General features: G+C 35.5%; 1 protein-coding gene across 2 annotated transcripts in view; it reads left to right on the top strand.

The window, feature by feature from the left end:
* The window catches only part of Fdh (alcohol dehydrogenase class-3 Fdh), a 42,253-nt gene extending 20,877 nt beyond the window's left edge, over positions 1–21,376 (top strand). For both annotated transcript variants that reach the window (XM_081769219.1, XM_081769211.1), the window contains exons 4-9: positions 515–637; positions 6,875–7,091; positions 10,626–10,756; positions 11,350–11,485; positions 13,575–13,713; positions 21,122–21,376. In XM_081769219.1, coding sequence (XP_081625345.1) covers positions 515–637; positions 6,875–7,091; positions 10,626–10,756; positions 11,350–11,485; positions 13,575–13,713; positions 21,122–21,146 — 771 coding nt within the window. In that variant the 3' untranslated portion in view covers positions 21,147–21,376. The remainder of the gene's footprint in view (positions 1–514; positions 638–6,874; positions 7,092–10,625; positions 10,757–11,349; positions 11,486–13,574; positions 13,714–21,121) is intronic.
* Positions 21,377–23,321: the final 1,945 nt, after the last annotated feature.

Genomic DNA, 23,321 nt, shown 5'->3' with positions numbered 1-23,321 from the left:
TTAAAGATTTTTTTTAGAAGCGCGAAATCGAGAATTGAAGTACGAGCTATGCGCATGTGGAGTTTGTCTATTGTAAAATAAATCAAATTTCACTTGCTCATCATATACATATCTGCAACATTTCTAGTTATGTACGCTACCGCAACATCTCTGTCTGCATCCGCTAATAATGAGAGAAGTTTTGATTTGTAACATTAAAATCTTAACTTCGAAGTTTGTGAATCCTGTGGCATAATATCACTAAAATTTCAAACTAAGCATTTAACAAGTCTCTTCGTATTTTTAGGAGAGAATTACGGACTTCTAAAATCCTCTCAAATGTACATTTCGATATGACTGTAACGGCATCATTCTTACCTTTTTTTCCTTTTCATAACCGAAGTATCGTATGGTTGCTTTAACCAATAGATTATAACTCTACATTTCAATGTATACCGTAAGGTTTTCGTGTAATTATATTTCATATTTGTTTTATATTTCTCTTGTTCATGGACAATATTCTTGTTGTTTTTAGGGACAAGGTGTAATGCCAGATGGGACTTCCAGATTTACCTGCAAAGGTAAAACTTTGTACCATTTTATGGGATGCTCAACGTTCAGTGAATATACCGTGGTTGCTGAAATTTCTGTGTGCAAGGTAAATATTAACTTTCTTTTAAATAATTGCACTTTTATACCAATTTAATTATTTTTCATCGTTGACCTTACTAATATTGTGTTTATGAAACACCTATAACTCACCCGTTCCGTAGCGTATGAAATCTTAAGATCCAGAAACAAAAGTCCGTCATTGGATCCTATGCCATGTAATCGGTCTCTTCCTCCACACATCCCTAGTAATGTAGGTCGAGTAAATACCCAGTGGGTAGGTAAATAAAATGGATATTTACTCTTTCTGTCTATTTACCCACCATTTTTTTAAATGAAAATTTAATATTTATGAAGCTACTAATTGAACGTAAAGAACACACATAAAATATAAGGTAATTTTGACCTGAATTTCTTCCTATGATATCAGTATTTTCCTTTAAATTCTTGTTGATGTTCCAGGCAAAATTATCGCGGTTGTTTTTAGCTTAAATTGTGATAGACATTTGGCTGACCACATACTAGTGTGTATGGTATTTCAATGGCAAAAATCCAAATATTAAAATTTATGTATTCCAGTAATCAAAATAATAATGAAAACTCACTGTAAAAAAAAAAAAAAAAAAAAAAAAAAAAAAAAAAAAAAAAAAAAAAAAAAAAACTATATATAGTCTTTCTATTACCAATTCATTTATAAATGACTTAAATTAAGCTAGGAATCATTCCGATGAAAGACAATAATTTTGCCTAAAATATCGATGAGAATTATATTGACATCTTAAGAACACATCAAGGTCAGTATTATTCTATATTTATGAAGTTATAAATTCTTAATCATACCTGTGCTTCCTTTTATATTTTATTTGTTTCTATATATGGTGCGATTGATATTTTATACTAAAACGCATAGCAGATGGTAGTTTTGTAAGAATTTTTGCACTACGTTGTAGTCTTTTTTCCTTTTTTGGTTTGATTATGCGAAGAAGTAACAGAAAGACTGATAGTTGAGTAACCGTGTGTTAGTAGATGAACGTTATATCAACTGTATATGTATAAATAGTGAAACCTTTAACGGATACCTCCATAATGTGGGAAGATTTTCTTTCGGTAATATGTAATATTGTGGGACAGAACCATCCCTTTTGCGACGGTAACGATGGATGTTTTTGTGTCATGCTGTGGCGTTTTGATTCAGGTGTCCATAGGGATATTGGGGTTTGATCGCCCACTATGATGTGTTAAAGGAATGAATTTCCTTCGTAGGCATATCGTGTGAGATCGGTCAGGGAAATGCCTCGTTTTTCTTCGAAAGCGTTTTCGGTCCTCACTCACATGTTTTGGCACCTAGCGCAAGCATACTTTCCTGAAGCCAAATTAACCATGGATGATACTCCTCACTGAACCATATGAGATTTGCAGTGTCATGCAGCCTCACTCTTCTGTCTTCACGCATTATCACATTGACGTTCTTGTCGGTGATGGACTTCGCTGATTTGCCACGTTTGCCATCATATCACAGTCTTCCTACCACTTGTGAATACGTTGCACCATACACATAGTTATTTTTGCGACATAATGCTTTCTCCATAAACCTTCACCAATTCTCGACGAATATCAGATTGCTTCAGTCCCTTGGCCCATAAAAAACGAATAACACCACACATGTCCTTGGAGTAATGTTCAAGTGTGTGCCATCTTTAAATTGCTCTAGGTACCAGACTGGTTGACGTAGAAGGCTGTAATTGCCCATATACTTCTTTCACTTTGGTATGTGCAACATACAAAAAAGTTAATTAGCTTCACACAAAAACAATGGGTTTTAGAAACAGTCACCTTATTTTTTTTTATACACTTTTATATATATGTATAAAGGGTGAGCACAAAGACAGTCCCTGATTTCTAAAGGATATAATTTTATTACCGAATGGACTGTCCTGTCCAAATTTTTCGATACTTAAAAATGTTTTGGAGATTTTGATTAGAATCACGAACAATCGTTGCGCGATCCACTTTTTACGCGGCAAACATAGAGACTATAATCTAGCTCCAACCACACCACGCATCCTTAAGCCTGTCTGGTGTGATGCAGCCGAAGTTTTGTGCCATATACATGTATTTTTGTACAGTGAAGTCACTGTGATGAATTGATGTCCTTCAGGGAGCTAGCTATCAACGCAGGTATTACGAAAACGTAAAGGACTTAATCGAAATTTTTATAATTTCGAAAATCAGACTCCAATATTATTTAGTGCATGATAATGTCACCTTGGAAGAACCAAGTAACAGATAAGTTATTGGTACAGCAACATACTTGGAGAAGGACAAACATTCACCTTATATTATAGTTTCATAATAAAATAAAACAGCCAAATCAATTACTGTGTAATTATTATATTTACTCATAAATAACTCTTTAACCCCAATTTTCCTGCAATAAAGTTAAAAATGCAACTCCAATTAAAATACAAATAATCAAAATTAAATATAGTTAAAACTATAAATATTCATTACTATACTACCGAGATAGCAATTGGTAATATTAGTGGTAGGAGGATGAGCACCTTACAGGGCTATTTTAATCCAAATACATTTGTTAATAAGTATATGGGTCATCCACAGTGAGTAAAATGCTTGTGAGTTAAAGAACTTAAATATATTATGAAATATGCATGACTAATAATTGACACATTGAGATGCAATGTCTTGATAAATTATATAGTAAACTCATAAGCAGTATGCTTGTATTAAAACATAATAATCGTTATAATTGCAACCTTTGTAATTACTGAAATAATTGCAATTTTTGAAATAATGGTGACGAATTAAGTTAATTATACAATTGAAATATATATAAGAATAATTGATCCGAGTTTATCATAACCTTCGGCTATGAGGATTTGATTGATACATACTGCCCTGCCATAATCATATGTACGAGTATTAAAAAACATGTAATATACATTTTCTGACCCATTGATGTTATTTAGGAACGACAATATGCTCGCGTTTCTACGGTGATCAATACAATTTTACCATCTGCCCGATACTGTCCGACTTAACAATACGAGTCGAGACGAGACGAGACTACGACTGACTGAACGCGATTGAAGGATTGGATATTTGAAGTGAACTGAATACCCTGGTTTAGGAACCATAAGTTTTTATATGTGCCTCTTTTGTTATTTTTCTTTTTCATGTCCTTCAGAACCAGTGCATTCTAGACTATAAAATAATAGTTTTTGTGACGTATGCGGGAAAACACTGCTTTCACATTTTTCACAAACATATGTTTTTGTTATATAATTGTTTTGGTTTTCTGGTGTCCTCCTCCAAGTATGTTGCTGTACCAATAATAACGTATTTATGTTACTTGGTTTTTCCTAAAACTATAAATATTCATTACTATACTACCGAGGTAACAATTGGTAATATTAGTGGTACTTTTAACTATCAGTTTAACACCACTTTACCATAATATATTATCACGTTACCGTGATACAGGTATTTCTTGAATCTCTGAAAATGTTTCTTCAGTGCAATGTAAGTCCGGAAGACGGCGATGATAGCTTCTTAATTTCTCTCCAACGAAACTGACCGGATAGCTTGATTGAAGATTTGTACCTCATTTTAGCAACAGCGAATTGTCTGACTGTAGATTGAACTTAGGCTGTTATAAAAGCGCTTTTGTGAAATCATCTTTTCTCTGGTGGGGTAGTCGTCTGACGAATGGTTGGCAAATGATGTAAAATTCATAGTCCCAGTTCGTACGCGTCTTTCGATAGTGTGGTTCACATCGAACTGACCTTAAAATAGCTTGGTAGTTTCTGAAAAACTGCTGTATACTTCATTTTCCAACGAATCTTACTGGTTTTCATTTTTCCTGCTGTCTTCGACATTGAAATATGAAAAAAATAAATAAAATGAAGAATGTCTACATGCCGTACGTCTACATACATACGGTAAGATGCTTGAGATGTTAGATTTACGGCGTCAATCTGGTTCTAATTAATATGTACTTTATTGGAATCAAAAGAAAATGAACATATTTTTACAGTAAATGAACCCAAATTATTATTTTCGTCTTTATCTGCCTTATTGTTAAATTATTAAATTATGTTATTTTTAATAATATTGTACAATTTCTCGGTGATATTTGTATGTACTTTTATAAATAATCTAATGTATATTTATGAATTCAATAGCTTATAAAGCACTTAACGCTAACCATCATAATCATAAGTCGGACGTATATGAAACAGTCACGATCTGAACATCGCAAACTACTGAAAAAATATACACATTCAATCAATACGGGTTATACGCAGTGTGTCTAGTAATGCAATGAAGACGTGGCCATGAGAGGAGTTAATTTATTTGCCTGCCTCATTCAGATCTTGCTGACCATTTCAAATATTTACAATATTAAAGAAAGTAAATTTTAATTTTATATTTACTTTATACAAAATAAAAATAGTAACCTTCTTTCATTCAGTTTTCTTTGGATATTGATACACTAGTTGCACACTTGGCGAAAAACAGGAGTAGAGCAGATATTTGTAAAAGAACTTACACAGATTCCAAATGTTGGTAACAAGCATTTTGAAAAAAAAGCTTGAAGGAAGTATTACGTCGAGTAGATTAAACGAAAACGAGTCCTGTTGGAGCTATAAGCTGATGAAAGATGAAAACAAATAAGATAACCTGTTCTCCAACTGAAAGATTTAGAAAAAATTGTCTGGAGGAATTAGGTAAGGATGTGAATATAAAATTATTTTGAGCGTAATTAAATTTATTGTAGAAAATTTATCGGGTAGTGTCTCGTGATTCTGAAATACGAGTAGTTAAATAAATTATTGCTATTCCTTATAGCTATTTCCAGGTACCCTGATCATTCAGTTAATCTGTGTTAGATTTATTTTTTCAATTTTTTCCAGCTTATAGCCATAAAAGAACAGGTTTTCAATAGTATTTGATATTCTTATTTAATTTTTTTCCTGCCGAGTTACAGCCACCGTCCGAGTACTTGCTTTATGTTTCCAAACAACTAATATATATATATATATATAGCAGTTTTACAATGAGAGGTAAATCGTGGCATTGGTTAGCATACACTCTTTTGGCGAGCGAAACCCGAATTCAGTTCTCGATGGGAGCTCTTGTGGATCGCTTCTCGCGTTAAGCGCTGAAAGGGAAGCTAAACTTCAATCCAATCAACCAAAACAAGATGACACTAATATACGATGCATGCACCAAAATGAATATTATTGAAATGAAAAAACGAACAACATTACAGTGTTGTCATGAGTGAGTTTATCTTATGAAAGAAACTTACCATACACAGTCTTTATCGTGTTGATTTGTTTGTCGTTCACGTAGATTTTCATAATTCTCAAACATATCCTGTAACAAAGATTACTGCAGACTTCTTCAAGAGAAGACTGTTTACTCGCTTAACACATGCTTTTCTTGATGGATCGTCACAGTTATACACGCCACCTTCAACATTCCCTACAAATACGCATCAGGAAATATAAGGTGGAATAGGATAGATACGGAAAGTCATGAGCTTAATATACCTTGCGCTGAGACGGCACACCATGTTGTCACACGTGTAAAGTATACGTAGCGATTTCTGGATTACTTCTGCTCGCTCAAAACCAAGGAAATAAATTGTCTGCCTATTGGTAGCGTTCAAGTGAATGTATCGTTCGTCGGAGAACCAACAAACCTGGATTCTCGCTTCATGTTCCTGTCAATATTGTCCATCCTGTATCCGGTACGGAAATTTAAGTCTTCTTGAATAGTCTGCAAACGAACGTTGTTTTAAGGCAGTTCGTCGGGGCGGATCCATGACCTGCTTGAAAACACTGCGTGATTTGTATTTGTTAAAACAATTCGTGGTATATTACACTACTTCTTTGAAACAATAGACGACGTAACTTTGTGCCGTCTTATTACATCTCTCTTGGAAATGTTGTCACCTTTTTCAGACTAACTACCCCTTCATGACCACTGCCTATGAGCGGAAATAATACTCTACTATAAATATATTTTCGTCCATCGAGAGACCCATTTCCGAAAATAACTGCAGAACACAGCATAGCACAACTTCCTTCTCAGCACTGAGAATGCGTGCGGTTGGTGCTATTGCCCGTCGACCAATTCAGATGCATCTGCGAGGTTCGTGAGTTTAAAGTGCTGCATGTTTTGGTGCATACCACATTAACACTTTATTTTATTATTACTAAAGTTTCAGATGTTCTTATATAAATATGTTATTTCATAGATCAATCCGAATGCACCACTGGACAAAGTATGCCTCTTAGGCTGTGGAATATCAACTGGATATGGGGCAGCATTAAACACAGCGAAAGTGGAGCCAGGTTCAAATGTAGCTATTTGGGGACTTGGTGCTGTCGGACTGGCTGTGGCTATGGGATGTCGCGCTGCAGGTGCATCAAGAATCATTGGCGTAGATATTAACCCAGATAAGTTCGAAGTTGGTAAGTTGGTAGCAAAATCTGATGATAATTAGAAGGGATATCCTGCATAAGGTGGTTAATAGAACCACGCTATGCAAAGTCATGTTGTTCGAGGTTCGTTTACAGTGAGTTTAATTGAATTTGTTCATTACAAAAATTTGGGATAATATAATCAATAATAAATATTTGATTAGTTTTAAAAAATGCAGGTGACACCTATTGCTAGTTAAAAACCATGTTATATCAAAACCTACATTATGCAAGGTATTCCTTCACGTTTCTTAACCAGGAATAGAAGATACAGTGAGACCACTTGCCCCCAATCTTCTCTACAACAAAGTGGTCAAAATAGCATTTACGAAGGTGGTTCGCGATCTGTGGAGCCAAGTTTCTAATGTGACATTGTCCCATATTTGGTGCAAAAGTTTTAAAAGTACAAATATGTGTTATAAAATAATTCAGTCTTTATGTGAGACGTGCAAGAATACATTGCGTAATATGGGTTTTGATCTAACGTGTTTTTATTATTAATCTGTTGAACAAGGCTATAAAATAAATGGTTGAAACCGTACAGAAAAACTCGTACAGGCGCAAATACATGTTTCACTTATCTCATTAAGAGCTAGATTTAAAATGTGTCAATTACTGTATTAAGGTAAATATATCCAATTTAGTTACTATGCTTTGTAGAAATTTGACAAAATCAACTTGCCTCAATTTTAGGAGAGGCGGACAAGTAGTGTCCTGTGTATCTTGTGATAATCTTTATGTGCCCTGGAAATCCTGAGTGGATGATTACGTTCTGGTATGATTTCGGCAAATAATTGTGTTGCCATGTACTGCAGATATTAACTGAAGACCATGTTTCACAAAGATTTTTACTTGATATCTAATTTAATTTAATTCTTTTCAAAGAAAACACTATTTTTTCTACCCAATTGCTCCTTTTTAGCTGTTGGAAATCATCTAAATGCACTAGATGAAAACTACCTTAAATGCAGCTATTTGCGTACGGTATTCGAATTTTAGAAATTCCGCCCCGAAAGAAGCGATTTTAAATGTTTCATTGGAAACTTTGGATATAGACTTCTTAATGTGGGAGTTCTAAGATTCAAAGAATTCACACTTGAACGAAATCTGTATGAATGAGGCAAAGGGAGAGCAGAGAAGTGAACTAGCCACAAAATATTGATCGCTGGTCTTGGAAACATTTGCTAATTTCATTATATACAAGAACAGTGCAGAACTCCCTTGTCTATATCCGGTTGAGAGACCCGGACTCTATTTCTGTTGAAACTGACATGATTCGGATTCCACGTTAAGCTGTAGATTAACGTCTTACTCAGGATGATGATTAACCCGTCATTTACGAATACCACTCTGAGAATTCATTGATGATCAGCTTCAAGACCTCTCACTCTCTCTTCCTGCTTCTCTATAACATACGTGCGACCACTACAACTCCAGTCTTTTAACTACTCCCGACCTGAACGAAACTCTTTGACCCATCGTGCAGCCTTCCAGTAAGTAGTGCATCATTGCCACACCCTTCTTGCAACTCTTCATAACAATGACTTGCAGTTTTATCCACGGATCAGTTGTATTTGTACTCAAGAACACTCTTGAAGTTTCGTAAATATGCTTTAGGGCACCTCACAGAACCCTGACCACTTCAACCACACGCACTACCATAACTTTAGCTTTCCCAACTCTTTTGGAGGGAGGGGGGGGGTCGGTTTACTTCGGCAGTGGTTCGAACTAATATTTCTTCAGACCCTTCTCACACACGATCATGCGTATATTTTCCTCTCGACAATGTTGTCAGTACTTCATTTACAACCCACGTATGATATATTTTGTTCTCGTCGTAGAGATCTAAGAGTTTGCACTACAGTTCTTTAACCCTTGGGGTAAGTGATTGTTAAGTCCAAATTTGAAATAAATTCGAGATGCGTAATGAGTTCTAAAGTCTTTTATTGTTTATTTCACTCACTTCTTACATCAAGAAATTGAAGCATCTTTCTTTTCTCAAGTAATGTCCCTTTAGACGTACACATTTTTTGTTGTAGACGCCATGATTCCGTCTGCCAAAAAAGTTTCTTTAGGTGGGGGATGTTTTGACCATTGGAAAATTTCTGATGCTAGAGCGGCACGACCGGAAACAGCTAAAAATCGCTGAAAGCAAGGAGGAAGCATGAGACACAACTCATACCTTTTTTTTTTTTTTTTTAAATCCTGAGTTAGGAGTGCCAGATAAACAAGAGCAGTGACTTGACGGAAAAGCACATGAGCAACTTTCTCGGTTCGTTTTACATGCAATGCTGGAATAAGCTTAGTCTTAAAAACATATTCATAAGATGCAGCCGTCGCTGTAGTGCCCTTTAGGACTCAATGAATGAGGATTACATCTTTAGCTGTCCCAGAAATGGTCTCCATCACTTTGTGAATACTGGCGGTAACCCAGAATTTCTCGAGGAATCTGTGCGCTTCCATTATGACGACTGCCATTCGTTTTAGGATTGAAAAGCGGTATCCATGTCTCGTATCTTAAACGCTTGTCCCACTAGCAGCGGGTACATGAACTACGGGCGCTGCATGGTGCTGCTTTCTGTATCACAATTCACAAAGAATGACCGTGTATTTTAAGACTAACTTCATTTTCCAATGTGCTCACACCTTACAACTTCAGTACACTACTTATATAGAATATATGATTTGCTCACCAAGATGGCTGAATGATAAATTTATCATACAAAAGTCTTGTACTTGGAAAGATCAGATTCATTTATTCCATTTCATAATACTCGGAAGGTTCCACACTAATTTTAACAAGCTCTCCTAGAATTAAAAGCTATCTAAATCACTTTCTCACATCTGAAAAACTGTAGGTTCAGCCATTTTATGAAAAAAATAAAATAAGCCGCAGTCTGAAATTAATTTTCTCAACGCTGACACTTAGTTAAATCACTTTCTTATTCTTCAAAATGATAGATCTACTTCATTTAGTAGAATTCGTTACCTAATCCAATTGAATATTCTTAAAGTGAACATGTGGCTAATTTTTTTCTTACATCAGGAAGTTGCAGATATAATTCCATTTCCTAAGTTGTTAGCTCAGCCTCGAAATAAGTTTTAGTGAAACTGCTCCTGAGTTCTCTCGTGTTGAGCCCTTAGCGAAATCAAATTTCTCATTTCTCTTTGTACCTGAAAATGTTAGATTCGTCCCATTTCATAAAAATTGTTAGGTTCGTTTTCAAGATAAAATTTATAACCAGACAAATAACAAATTTGAGTAAATAGCTTAAACTTGTTTATATTTACATGTTTTTCTTTTGCACTTTTGAAAAAGAAAAATACTATTAATGTTTTGTGTGTTAAGCAATTTTCTCTTCTATGCAACAGTTACGAATAATGAAAAAGGACAAATATGACATAAGAGAAAATCATACCTTCTGTTGAGTATCCAGTATATTTATATGTAATATATTATTATTTAAAAATCTAACCTGTAATATTTTGAGGGAATACCGCAAAATAATGTTTACTTATTTATAGCCAAGAAATTCGGCGTAACGGAGTTCGTGAACCCTAAGGAACACGATAAGCCTATACAACAAGTTTTAGTAGACATGACTGATGGTGGGCTCGATTATACCTTTGAATGCATTGGAAATGTTACTACGATGGTAAGTACAACGAGAGACAAGAGAAGCATGTATGATATTATCAGTTGTTAGTAACTTATTTAATTTTAACGAAAACAAAGACATATGTTTTCAGTGCATTAACATACGCATTGAATATGTAGATTCTCGTTTTTTGCGTCAGCGTTTTTTATAATGTGTCAGTATTAAATGTTCTTGAGTTAGCGTTCCTTGTTTCAGCACAGATGATGTGTATTGCATTAAATCTGCAGCTTAACAAAACATCCAAATTACATGCCGTCTTATGAGGAATCGAACTCTGATCTTCAGTCGGAAGTCGAGAACTCTAACCATGTAGCCTCAAAGGACGTTGTTAGTTGTTACTAAATTTACCAGGTTTACTTTTGCTGATTGAGTTTTTTTAAGTAACACTGAGCTTATACAGATACGACTTACTGTTCACGTGGGTTCCCAATCACACAGGGGCTTGAATACTTTTCAGTTAGCAAGTGCACAAATTATTATAAAAGAATAGCCCCTTTCCTACCATACAATTTTACTTAAGACTACAGTGTTTACTTGTAATGTAGTTTGCATGAATCGAAATCTTAATCAACTGGATCATATTGTTTCAGAGAGCTGCTCTGGAAGCATGCCACAAAGGCTGGGGAACGTCTGTGATCATAGGTGTCGCTGCTGCAGGCCAGGAGATTTCCACAAGACCCTTTCAGTTAGTTACAGGACGAACATGGAAAGGAACTGCTTTTGGAGGTAAATAGTAGAGTTATGTTGTCGGTTAGTATTACATTCAATAAAATTTCTTTCTTTCCTACATAATTTAAAAATAAAGTTTATATATATATTGTGTGTGTGTGTGTGAGAGAGAGAGAGAGAGAGAGAGAGAGAGGAACCCGAAAATGGATGTACTATTATCATCTTATATTAAGTAGATAAGTAAGGCAGCGTTTTATTCAGCCCCCGAAATTGTATAATTCCCCTCCCCCGAAATATGAAAGTGTAGATGTATTTTTTTTCTATATCAGTTTAAATTTTGCTTAGTTTATCTTTCTCATTTTTCAGTCTTGTTATTCTCCTTTTTTTTTTTTCAATTTTTTTATTGGTATCATTTATATATTTCCCATTTTCCCTTGTAATAATGAGAAAACAGTTGCTTAAATTCTCTTTAAAATAATTTTTTTCTGAGAGGCTGGACAGTAAATAGTGTTTAGAAGTACGGTTCAGAGGTAGAAGGCAATTAGTATGTTTATGTTGTGAGTTCAGAGTTGCAAGGTACAATGCTTGCATTTGATTGGTTGTATGAGACTTGAACATACAGTTTAACGTGGAGTTAGGGTGACCATAATTTCAACAGCTCAAAGCGGGATATCTTGAAGAAGGGTTGCAGTAAAAGGTTCTTTTGGAATAAATTAATAATTTCACAGTAAAACAGTACTACAAAATGTAAATATTTATTGTATAATAGGGAACATAATGAATCAGTGTAACACATAAACATATTACAATAAAACTTAATTATGTTGCGTTGAAGTGACAGAAAGTCTGTGGCAAAATACTGTCCTGATATCATTAAGTGATTTACTTATGTTGATTACTCCAATGGTTCTTGGATCATTAAATCCGTATTGCATCAAAAAGTCATTCTTAACAAAGTAATTATGAAAGTCATTCCAACTGTAGTTCGTAAAATTGAAACAGATGAGCAAACATCATTAATGCTTCTAGTTGTGAACCAGTTCATCTCATTAGCGTACCCACTGTAAAGACACAACACAAAAAAATCCACATTGGCATTATGTGCTGCCAGTGAGAAGAAGTTGTGCTATATTTTCATCTACTGAACACAATTCATTATTGGAGCTCCTTCGTGGCTAAGCGTTTAGTGTACGTGTCTTTGGCGTAGGAGACGCGGGTTCGATTCCCGGCGGGAGCTTATGTGGTTCAGATTTCGCGTTAATCAGTAGGTCCTGTCTCACATAGCCTAGCTGCTGAAAGGAGTGTTAAACTCAAAATCAACTCAACAATTCATTATTGTGCGAAAGTAAATTATAAAGATCATATACGTTGTACTTTATAAAGTTGGGATAAAATGTGGTATTCTGGGGGGGGGGGGGAGTAGAAACAAAATTGTTCTCAAAACGGGACAATTCTGATTAATCAGGATGTATTGTCACCACCTTACGTTAGATGCGAGCCACATGAGCTCCCTCCTGGAATCGAGCCTAGTCTCCTGTCCTAATGCTTGAAGCATATGTATCTTTTCACACAATCTGAAAGACAGAGGGAAAATCTCCAAGTTTCAAGTGATTGTGTAAGACTAGCGCTTGATTATTGAAATTAGCCACGTAGTAGCCTCATTGTGACTATAAATGCTCAAATACCTGTGAAGGACTAAGTAGATACGCACAAGATGTGAGTAGCACATAAAGTACGTGGCTACTTTTCACGTTTGTGTGCTTTATCTTGTAACTGAAGAAAAACTAGAAAAAATGATGAATAAGATCTCCGTGAATTTCAGTTCCCCATGCTGATGGAGAAAATTACTGTTGCCAGATTATGATTTTGTGTTAACATGGTATGATTCCGGAATGTTTTCTGCACCTTGTTAATGAAGATAGCAAATTACACTAAGTTTTGATTGTATTATCAGTATATAATGCAAATGATCTGAATTTCTTTTTTTTTTTTTTCTTTCTTTTTTTTTCTCACATGTGTATTTTGATTATATTGTACTGTAACATCGTTTTGTAATCATAAAACTAGAAATAATGTACTTCTTATGCAAAATATGATTCTCAACGTCCATATGTAATTGAGTTAATGCAAAATTGTGTCTTTGAAGGTTGGAAGAGTCGTGACAGCGTTCCTCGGCTTGTTGATGACTACATGAGCAAGAAGATGATGGTCGACGAGTTTGTGAGCCACACTGTAACACTGAAGCAAATAAACGAAGCATTTGACCTGATGCATGCTGGAAAAAGGTAAGCAATATTTAATATCATAATAGACGTATATAGAGTGATTACTGCTGCCTTTTTCTGTTTGTGTTTGTTTCTTTTGTTTTGTTTTGTTTTGTTTTGCTAAGATTTCAATAATATGTAATGGGAAGGGATACATGTATATGTACCATAATTCTGTAATAAATCGTGAAAATATGAGTAATTTCAGTCTTAAACATATGTAAATCTCTACTGAAATAAACCTCGAAAATTCCTAAGATAACACTTTTTGATTATTGTGTTCTGAATACAAAACTAATAGTAACTAAAATATGCTGATCAAACTAAAGAATTTCATATATACGAAATTCTTTAAAATAGTGTTTAAAATGTGGAAAATTGTGAAATGTTCAGCTTCGAGCAAATATATTGATATTTGATTTTACCACAGGTTGGAGGGGAGGGCAATCCAGCCCTATTTACTGACGATGCCAAACCCGGTAAAATGAGGAGTTGACATCAGGAAGGGCATGCGGTCGTAAAATCTACGCCAAAACCATCATGATGAGTCTTCTAAATAAGCCTTGGAAAATGCTAGGACATATTCCCTAAGCGACGCACAGAAGAACTTCAATGAGAAGTGGGCAAAGGCTACCGAGTCGAGGACGGGCTTGGTTAACGAAGCTAGTCCATGTGAGTATAAGAGTGGGAACACTTAATGTCGAGACTACGAATGATCGAAGAAGAGAGATTGCAGCTCTGATGGAAAGAAGAAAGTTGGGAATTATGTGCGTGCAAGAAACAAGATGAAAAGGTAATAAGACAAGGAGGTGGCTGCAAGTTGCTGCATAGTGGAGCTTATCGACAAGGAAGAAACGACGTGAGAATTATTCTTTCTAATGATCCTAGAGATAGCGTTGTAAGTGTGATTGGAAGCGACAAAATGATGGGTATTAAGATATGCAGGGACGAAATGATCATAGTGAGTGCATATTCTCCACAAGTAGACTGCGAAGAGGAGGAGGAAAGGAAACAATTCTGAGAGAATTTGGACTACGAGCTTCGCAGCATAGTAGTTGTGGATATGATTTGAATGGGTGTGCCGGTAGAAACAGGGAAGGGTTTGAGAGAAAACACGGTGGCTGGGGGGTGGGAAAAAGGAAGGAGAAAGAGGGATAGACTTTTTGACGGCATTAGATTTGGCAGTTTGCAATACATATCGTCAGAAGAGGAAGGAGCACCGTTTGACTTACAAGAGTAGTGAAAAAGGAAGCCAAATCGATTACATTTTGTGCCGAAGACAATATCTGAAGAAAATTAAAAACTGCAATGTGCATTGTAATAAATTTCGAAACCGTGACTCCACAGAATGGTGAACGCAGACTGGAAGTTTACGAGTAAATATAACAGGAGGCCGCGAAATGGAAAGCTGAAAATTACAGGGTGGAGACTGAAAGAGAAGAAATTAAGTGGAACGTTCCAAGAAAATGATATGGAAGGAGTAAACCTGTAAGAAGAGAATGTACAAAAATGGTGGAGCGTAAACAAAAGGGACATATTAATGGCCATAGAGACGTCTTCGAGTAGAACTTCAGAAAAGTATCCCATTGCAGGAAAAGAGACGTAATGACGAAACATGGAACTGCAAGAAGTTATTAACGCCAAGAGAAAGTAAAGAATGAAAGTTGTATGTTTTTGGGACAGAAAAAGATAGATCTAGCTTCAAGGCAGGAGAGCATTGGCTAGAGGGAAAGCACAATTCTGGGATGAAATTTTTTGACGAACTTGAAACGTCAGGTGGAGTGAAGAATCTAAACAAGTTAGCGAAAACTAGAGACAAGGCAGCAAAAGATATTATACATATTAGGCAAATGAAAGATTGCTCAGCATTGGTGCCTAGCGATGAAGATAGGGTCAAAGCGAGATGGGCCGTTTCAGTGATGGAACTCAAAATCTTGGAGCAATACCAAGAATAAGCCGGAAAGAAGTAGAGAAAGTGTTAAAGAAAATGAAGTCAGGAAAAGCTATAGGTCCAGATGCTGTACGAATAGAGGTATGGAAGTTTGGGGCCAGATGCAGAAAATTTATGAAAGGAAAAAAATTACTAAGTCAGTGGAAGCATAATTTTATTGTACCAATTTTTAAGGAGAAAGGACGGTGGAAACTACAGAGAAATCAGACTGATGTCACACGATGAAGATTTGAGAGAAAATTATAGATGAGCGATTACAGTAGGAAATATCAGTAGAACAATAATTTAGATTTATGCCAGGAAAGGCTACAACGGACGTAATTTTTATACGGAGACAAACTGGAAAAGCATTATGAAAAAAGGAAAATCATAGCATATGGTCTTGATTGATTTGGAAAATATCTTGGACAGAGTATCACAGCAGAAAGTAGAAGAAAGGAATAGCAGAGAAATGTAAGTATACTCCAAGATATGCATACAGGAACTACGACCCAACTTAGAAATAGTGTTGAATTAACATTCCAGATCCTTCTTAAGGTTCCTATACCAGGCTTAGACTTAATCCCGTACCTCTTCAACATTATCATTGATTATGTAAATTAAAATGTGATGGATGAAGCTCCGTGGCGTATGATGATTGCCGATGTTATTGTACTATGCAGTACAAACAGGGAAGAAATTGAAAGGAAGTCTTTAGAAGATACAGACCTAAAAATGACTATCTCGAATTCAACGGCCAAGGAAATGAGAAAGTAAGGCTTCAAGAAGAAAGATTGAATGAAGTGAAAATAAAATAAAATAAAATATTTAGGGTCATCTTTTACCAAGAATAGTAATTTGGACGGGGAAATAATACACAGTATGCAAAAGGGATGACGAAATTTGAAGAAAGTGTGTGGTGGTCTGTGATCACAATCACGGTAAAAAAATAAAGTGAACAGTGGTACTGATTAGCAATGATTTATACAGTGACTAGCAATGATTTACGGAGCAGAAACATGACTAATAAAGAAAGGACATGAAAACAGATGGAACGTTACCGAAATAAAATGTTACGTTGGATGTGTGAGATAACAAGAAGAAACAGATTGAGGGAAGGGAGTAAGAGATAACCAATGTTATAGAAGACTGCAGTAGTATGGTTCTCTAATGAGAAGAACAAACAACTATGTGGTCAAAAGAATGGTAGCAATAGCGAAATAGAAGACCAAGAAGAAAATGGATGGACGTGGTTAGAAATGACATCAGAGAGAAAGATGTAACGGGGAAGAATTCCGGAACAGGACTTCGTGGAGAAGGCTCATCCCGAACGTCGTCCCCACGCAAACGAGAAAAAGACTAAGAAAGAAGAAATTCTTGATATTGTCCATTCTATACTGGTAGATGCTTAGGATGAAATATAATAAAATACGTATTCTCCAAAACAATTGTATGCAACAATCACGCCAAACGCTTTTAGGATGATAGAATTGTCCGAGCCAGACAAACTTTATAAGCTTCAAAGTAGTCTTCCTTTAGAACAATGCACTTGTTCATTTTTTGAAAACCAGCTTTTGAGGCAGCCTTTCAGTTCTTCTGAAGTAGTGACTACAGTAGAGGAAGGGGGGAGCGAGCGTCCTCTCCTCCGCCTGATGGCAATGCATGCCTCCTAGACGTGTAATGTAGGGAAAGTAGCTAGCCTTGTCACTGTGTAGTGACATCCTCGATTTTTGCACTGAAAGCTAGTAATGCCTCCTCATCGCTATAAATTTAGTTCTGCCTTAAGTCTCGGAAATAGAAAATAGTCTCATGATATGAAGTCCGAAGAATAGAAAGGTTGTAGCACCAGTTATCCTTTCTGAACCAAGAAAACTATTCGAGCAGCAAGCTGGTGATAACGTGATAAATCAGGGTTCTGCTATTTCATAATTTGTGTTAAATTGAGTGCTGTCTAGGTAGTTTTACACCAAATAATATGAACCTGGGAAGCAATAACCCTGCCTAAGTACAGGGTAAAATTAATGAGTGTAATCTCTTGCATAGGAAAGTTAAAACTGATATTCTTTTGCAATCCTGTATAGTTATTTCTTTTATTACAAAGCTTAATCAAAATGCATGGAGCATACGAATGTTCCTTACCATAGGATTATATCTTTGCAATAGAATAAGAATAATTATGATACGTGAGAAACCATAAGAATAAGCTCAGATCCAAGAATAACTAAAATTTACGTTCATAAGGGGAAAAAAAAAACCTTACATTACAATATGAAATGTATTATCTTCAGAGACCTTTGCAACCCAGTGTTGAACATTTATGTAACAGTTATTAGAGTAAGGCCGCGCTAAGAAGAGCTCTGACAACTCTCACGTGCTATCAAGCGCGGTTGCCACATTTATCTTCTGTAACAATACAATATAAAAAGGGACACATTTTGTGGGAAAAGAATCACCTATGTATTACAACAAAAATATTATTTAACATTATGCCTGATGAAAGTATTAGTCAAAAGAAACAAACAAATTAGTATTGCGTTAAGATAGTTTACAAAATCGTAAAGAAAACAACCGTTACTTCTAAACACATAAAAGTGCAGAGTCGTTTTGACGTATGATTAGCGTCATACTAAATGCTTGACTACTGCATGGAAACATATGTTAGTCGAACTCTTTAGTATGACACCGAGCTTTTTCATGGCTAAGCGGTTAGCGTACGCCTTTGGCATGGGAGACCCCGGTTCGATTCCCGGCGGGAGCTCATGTGTTCGAATTTTACGTTAATTAGTAGGTCCACGTCTCATACTACGTGCGTACTACGTCCTCGCTGCTGAAACAGACGTTAAATTCAAAATCAACTCAACTCTTTAGTATGATACTAAACACGCGTCAGAACGACTCTGCGTGAGACCCATAATGTTATATATATATATATATATATTAATGAAAACTACTTACGTTAGAGAATGGCTTTCAATTGTAGACAATTTAATTCCGTTTACTGTAGAAATCCTACGCTTTTTTTCTTAGGGTAGATAAAGTTTCCGTCGGTTCAGCGAGGTCTTTCGGGCACTTCTCTTTTGTGATTCTTTTCATAGTGTAGTCTTTTCACAGACAGATCCTTAACACACCTTTTCATGCACTGAAACATCAGCAATGTTGCCAATTCAGTGTTAATTTATGAAAACTACGATTTCCCTAGTTCCCCCTTACAGAGGCCTTATCCGATTAGTTAATCGTGGAAATGAAAATTTTTTTCTTCTGCTCCATAATTTACAAGCTACCCCATGAAGTGTGTATGCCCTCGTAACATTGGACACAGTGCCTTTCGATACTCCCACAATGTTCGCCACTGTTGCCACTGAAGCACCAACCAGACGGACACCAACGATCATGCCTCTTTAGAAGTCTGTCAGGTCGCCCATTTTACCGCACCACTTTCACACCACGACACTCACAGGTAAACGGGTTACTGCTGACGGAAGAGGAAGGTCCACATGACATATTGAAAACAAACAAAAAAAAAAAAAAAAAAAAAAATGATCAGTAACCGCAAAACGCGTTGTACAGTGGAGGGCCAAACTTACGTGTCCTGTATGAAGTGTTTTTAGATTTTTTTTTGGCTTCCCTGTATATAATAATAATAATAATAATAATAATAATAATAAATAGGGTGTCCCAGGAGAAAGGGTCAATATTTCGGAAAATAGTAGTATGGGTGATTATAAGCATAAAAGTTCATATACATAACTCCTTTTTGCTTTTTTGCTTATGAATCCTAATCTCAGCAGTTTGAGATCTACAGGTTGTGATCAATTTTTAACTTTATATTGCATATTGCTCACCCGGTAGTTATTCTACAGATGTGGGACATAGCGGATTTGAAAGGTGACGGAATGGCTTTTCCAACGGTATGTAACATGCGGCAGTTTTGTCTTTGGTAGAGAAATTATTGAGGGATATTAGAATCAGTGTTGCCATCCAATTTCTTTAAATAACCGTAACTTTCCCAAATTTTCCTCAGTAGCTTCCCTTCCAAAGATGCCACTTCCACATGTTGCGTACCGTTGGAAAAGCCATTCCATCGTCTTTCAGATCCCCTACATTTCACATCTATAGAATAACAACAGAGTGAGCAATACGCAACATAAAGTCAAAAATGGTTCACAACCTGTGGCTCTCAAACCGTTGAGATTACGACCAATGTTCATATGAATTTTTTTGCTTAGAATCACCATACTACCATTTCCCAAAATATTGCACCTTCCTCCTGGGACACCCTGTATGTGTCATTGTAAATTTATATATGCGAGTATATATAAATTTACATTTGAGCACTGAATAAAGAAAAAATATAGTATGCATACATTTACATTGTTATATATTTTTAATAATTATTATTTTAATGTTGAAATATCTTTTCAACACACCACTTGTCCTGCTTGCAATCACAGGAACACCAAAACCGACGCTCCGAATAGTCGACTGCGTAATAATAAACTGGCTTGGCATATTATTATGCCTGTCAACCACACAATGCTTAAAAGAAGGTTGTCATACGGAAATACAGCATTGTAGCAGCATGACGTGCCAATTAAGTTTCTGTAATTTTTAATGAAAACTACAAGTTGTTAAATATATGGCTGTTTATCTCAATATATGCTATTCTTTAATGTGAATGTTTTGAAGATATTCCAAATCTAAGAATGAAGTTATATTCAGTCGTTTTTAATTCAAGACGTCTGTCAAATGATTCACGTGACGTTAGATCTTCGTAAGTAGCTTAGTTTCAAGTCCTTATTGGAAGGTGGTGTATTTCATCATAGAAAATTGGCGGTTTCACTAGATTCTGCTGTGCACTATTTGCGCCAATTGGTGGATATAGTTAAAAAAAACATATTTTGGATTATCAGCAGATATGATGCAATAGTAACATATTGCATTTTTCATCTGCTAATTCCAGTTTCTGTTTTCAGATGTGTACTGAAGTGTTATCTAAGTAAAAAATCTTTAACAAAAGTACACATTGAGTTACTACAACACTGCCAATTTACATTAATAACCATCAGAAACTATGCAAATATCAAAAGACAAGTGCCAAAAAGAAAGCACCGATGCTCAGAATAATTTTGAGCTGGCACACGCTTGAACAAAGTCATACTAAACTGATACACAAAGTGGATTGAGTGGTGTAATGGTAGATGTATAGGCACGATGAGTCAGAGACTCGATTCCGATCGTTGGTTCAGTCATACATTTTTCACGGTGTATCATTCACATCTAAGATGAATTCAGTGAAGTCGGTTATTTCTTTCATTTATCAATATAATGTGGTTCACATAACTTCTTTCTTGAGAAATGATTTTACCTATCTGAGATGATGATTTTTTTTTTTAAATAAAAGTATCTGTTGTGCTTCATCCGACGCAGTAGTAGTTTGTTTTCACATTTCTATGTTTTTCCTACTGAATTCTATTTTTTCTTTCTTTTATTATTTTTTAGCATTCGAGCTGTGGTGAATTTCTGAATGGTCCGTTGGACTCAACCATTTACGCTGTATGGAATATTAACGTCACAGGAAATGTGCCAATATGTGTTCATATATACCAGTGCATGGTACAATATTATTACTTTTCTTATAAAGTGGGGTTTTGAATTATCTATCGTATACTCTATAAAGCAATACAAAGTTTATAATGTCTGTGTACATTTTGAATTTGTGTAATAATGTAACAATGAATATATATTTTTGCCAAATCTTGTGTGTATTTTATTTGTGTACATTACGAAGGGTTATGGATAAAATAACAAGGTAGCGTAGCATCATTTACCTTGAAAATGCTATTAACCCTTTTCCGAGTCGTATCCATTTTATAAGAATGCAAGATGTTTATTCTATATTTAATGGGTCAGTATTAGTGGGCTGTTTTTTAATAATTAAAAACGTTGGCATGACATCAATTTGATTAGAATGTTGGATAGCAGAGTTTTTAAAGTGTGCCGCAGCGTTGGACGTAATAGTGTTTTACAAAATCCAAAAGCACATTTGAAAATTGAAGGCTCGGTACCCAAAAATCAATCAACGATTAAGGAAATTAAATAAAGTGAGTGTTATGAATTTTTGCTCGTCAAATATTTATTTTATGTATCTAACTGGTGTCCAAAGTTAAGCACTGAATACATTGATCTTAATCTTGTAATGAGGTTTACTTAGTTTTATTTAGGTACAAAAATACAGTACATTATGAACAACATCGTACCGAACAGAATAGACAACTCTTAACAGATATCAGATAGCCTATGCACAACTAACATCTGTGTGGCATACTGGAAACAAGATGATCACATAATTCTTTGGGCAGTGCTAACCGCTCTTTGAGGACCCTTCAGAGTTCAGGAAGAGTTGAAGTAATTGCCTTCCTAGATCAGTGATGGGCGAACTACAGCCCACGGGCCGAATGCGACCACTGAAAGGTTCTATTTGGCCCGCGACATGATTTTTAATCTGACGAATGAAAAACAATGGTACTTCGAAAGTGTTGTGTTAGAAATAGGCTGACAGATGAGAATTTAACTTCACTTCTGAGGATTAGTACCTCCCAGTGAGATACTTCAATCATTAATAGCATTTAGCATTACAAGAATTTTGTAAAATATACCATTGTTGTTTTTAATAAATTATATTGGTCCGTCTTTTTCTTTGTCTCCTTTCTAGAAATATCGTCGGTGAAAGGGCGAAGTGGCGTAACTTGAAAACGTGATTTTGAGTTATGACCACCATCTATCCTCATTTAACCTTCTCTATCAACTATAAATTTCATACCGGAATTCCTTATATTAACAGAGGTATGAACGTTCTAAAAATGGCGTATTTTGAAATGTAAAGCAAGATACAACGTTGAACGAAATATTTTAAATCGCTCTCCTGTAAAATTATAAAAATCAAGATACGCCACTTCGCCCTTTCACCGACGATATTTGCCCATCACTGTCCTAGAACATTCCAAACATGAGATCTGGGGAAGTGCGCGGGAATCTCCATGCGCTTAATACCTTTTCCAAGAGGTTGGCCGTAGCCACTTTCCGATGTGGACGAGCATTTGTCATCCATAAAAATAAAAGTTGTACCCACGGTTCCATAGAACAGTCGAATACGAAGAGGATGACATTACAATTATTACAAATCCTCCTATCAATAGCTGCAGCTCTCTACGTTTGTTAATCATTATACCGACTGAGACTATGATTCAAAACGCTTTATTATTTCTACAATGTTTCCTTAGTTTTACCGGGTTCACACCAGATGTGCTGACGTCCAAAATCACTTTATATCTTACTGTAGCATTTTCGCGGCCACAATATTAATGAATATGCATTCCTTGTGTGACAATTTTTTTTTTTTTTTTTTTTTTTTTTTTTTTTTTTTTTTGTTAAAAACAAGGTATAATTATATTTGTGGGGTAAATTAGGTTAGAAATGACAATATTGTATAAAATTTTTCAGGATTTTATCTAAATTTCTCTCTTTTTCACTTCTTTAATTGATATCACCAGTAATATTCATGGCACTTGTTAAGACACTTTCTTGCTGTGCCAGGAATATTACTAATAGTACCTCTCGAAAGTTCTGTACATTTTGTATCTTCGTAATGTAATATTTATCTGCTTTATTTTTTTATAGATTTACAATAGTTGTGCATCTT

Source organism: Thermobia domestica, chromosome 1, assembly GCF_964235325.1.
Source record: "Thermobia domestica chromosome 1, izTheDome1.hap1.1, whole genome shotgun sequence".
Taxonomy (NCBI): Eukaryota; Metazoa; Arthropoda; class Insecta; order Zygentoma; family Lepismatidae; genus Thermobia; species Thermobia domestica.
Note: the sequence above shows the minus strand (reverse complement) of the source record. Positions and strands in the feature narration are given on the sequence as shown.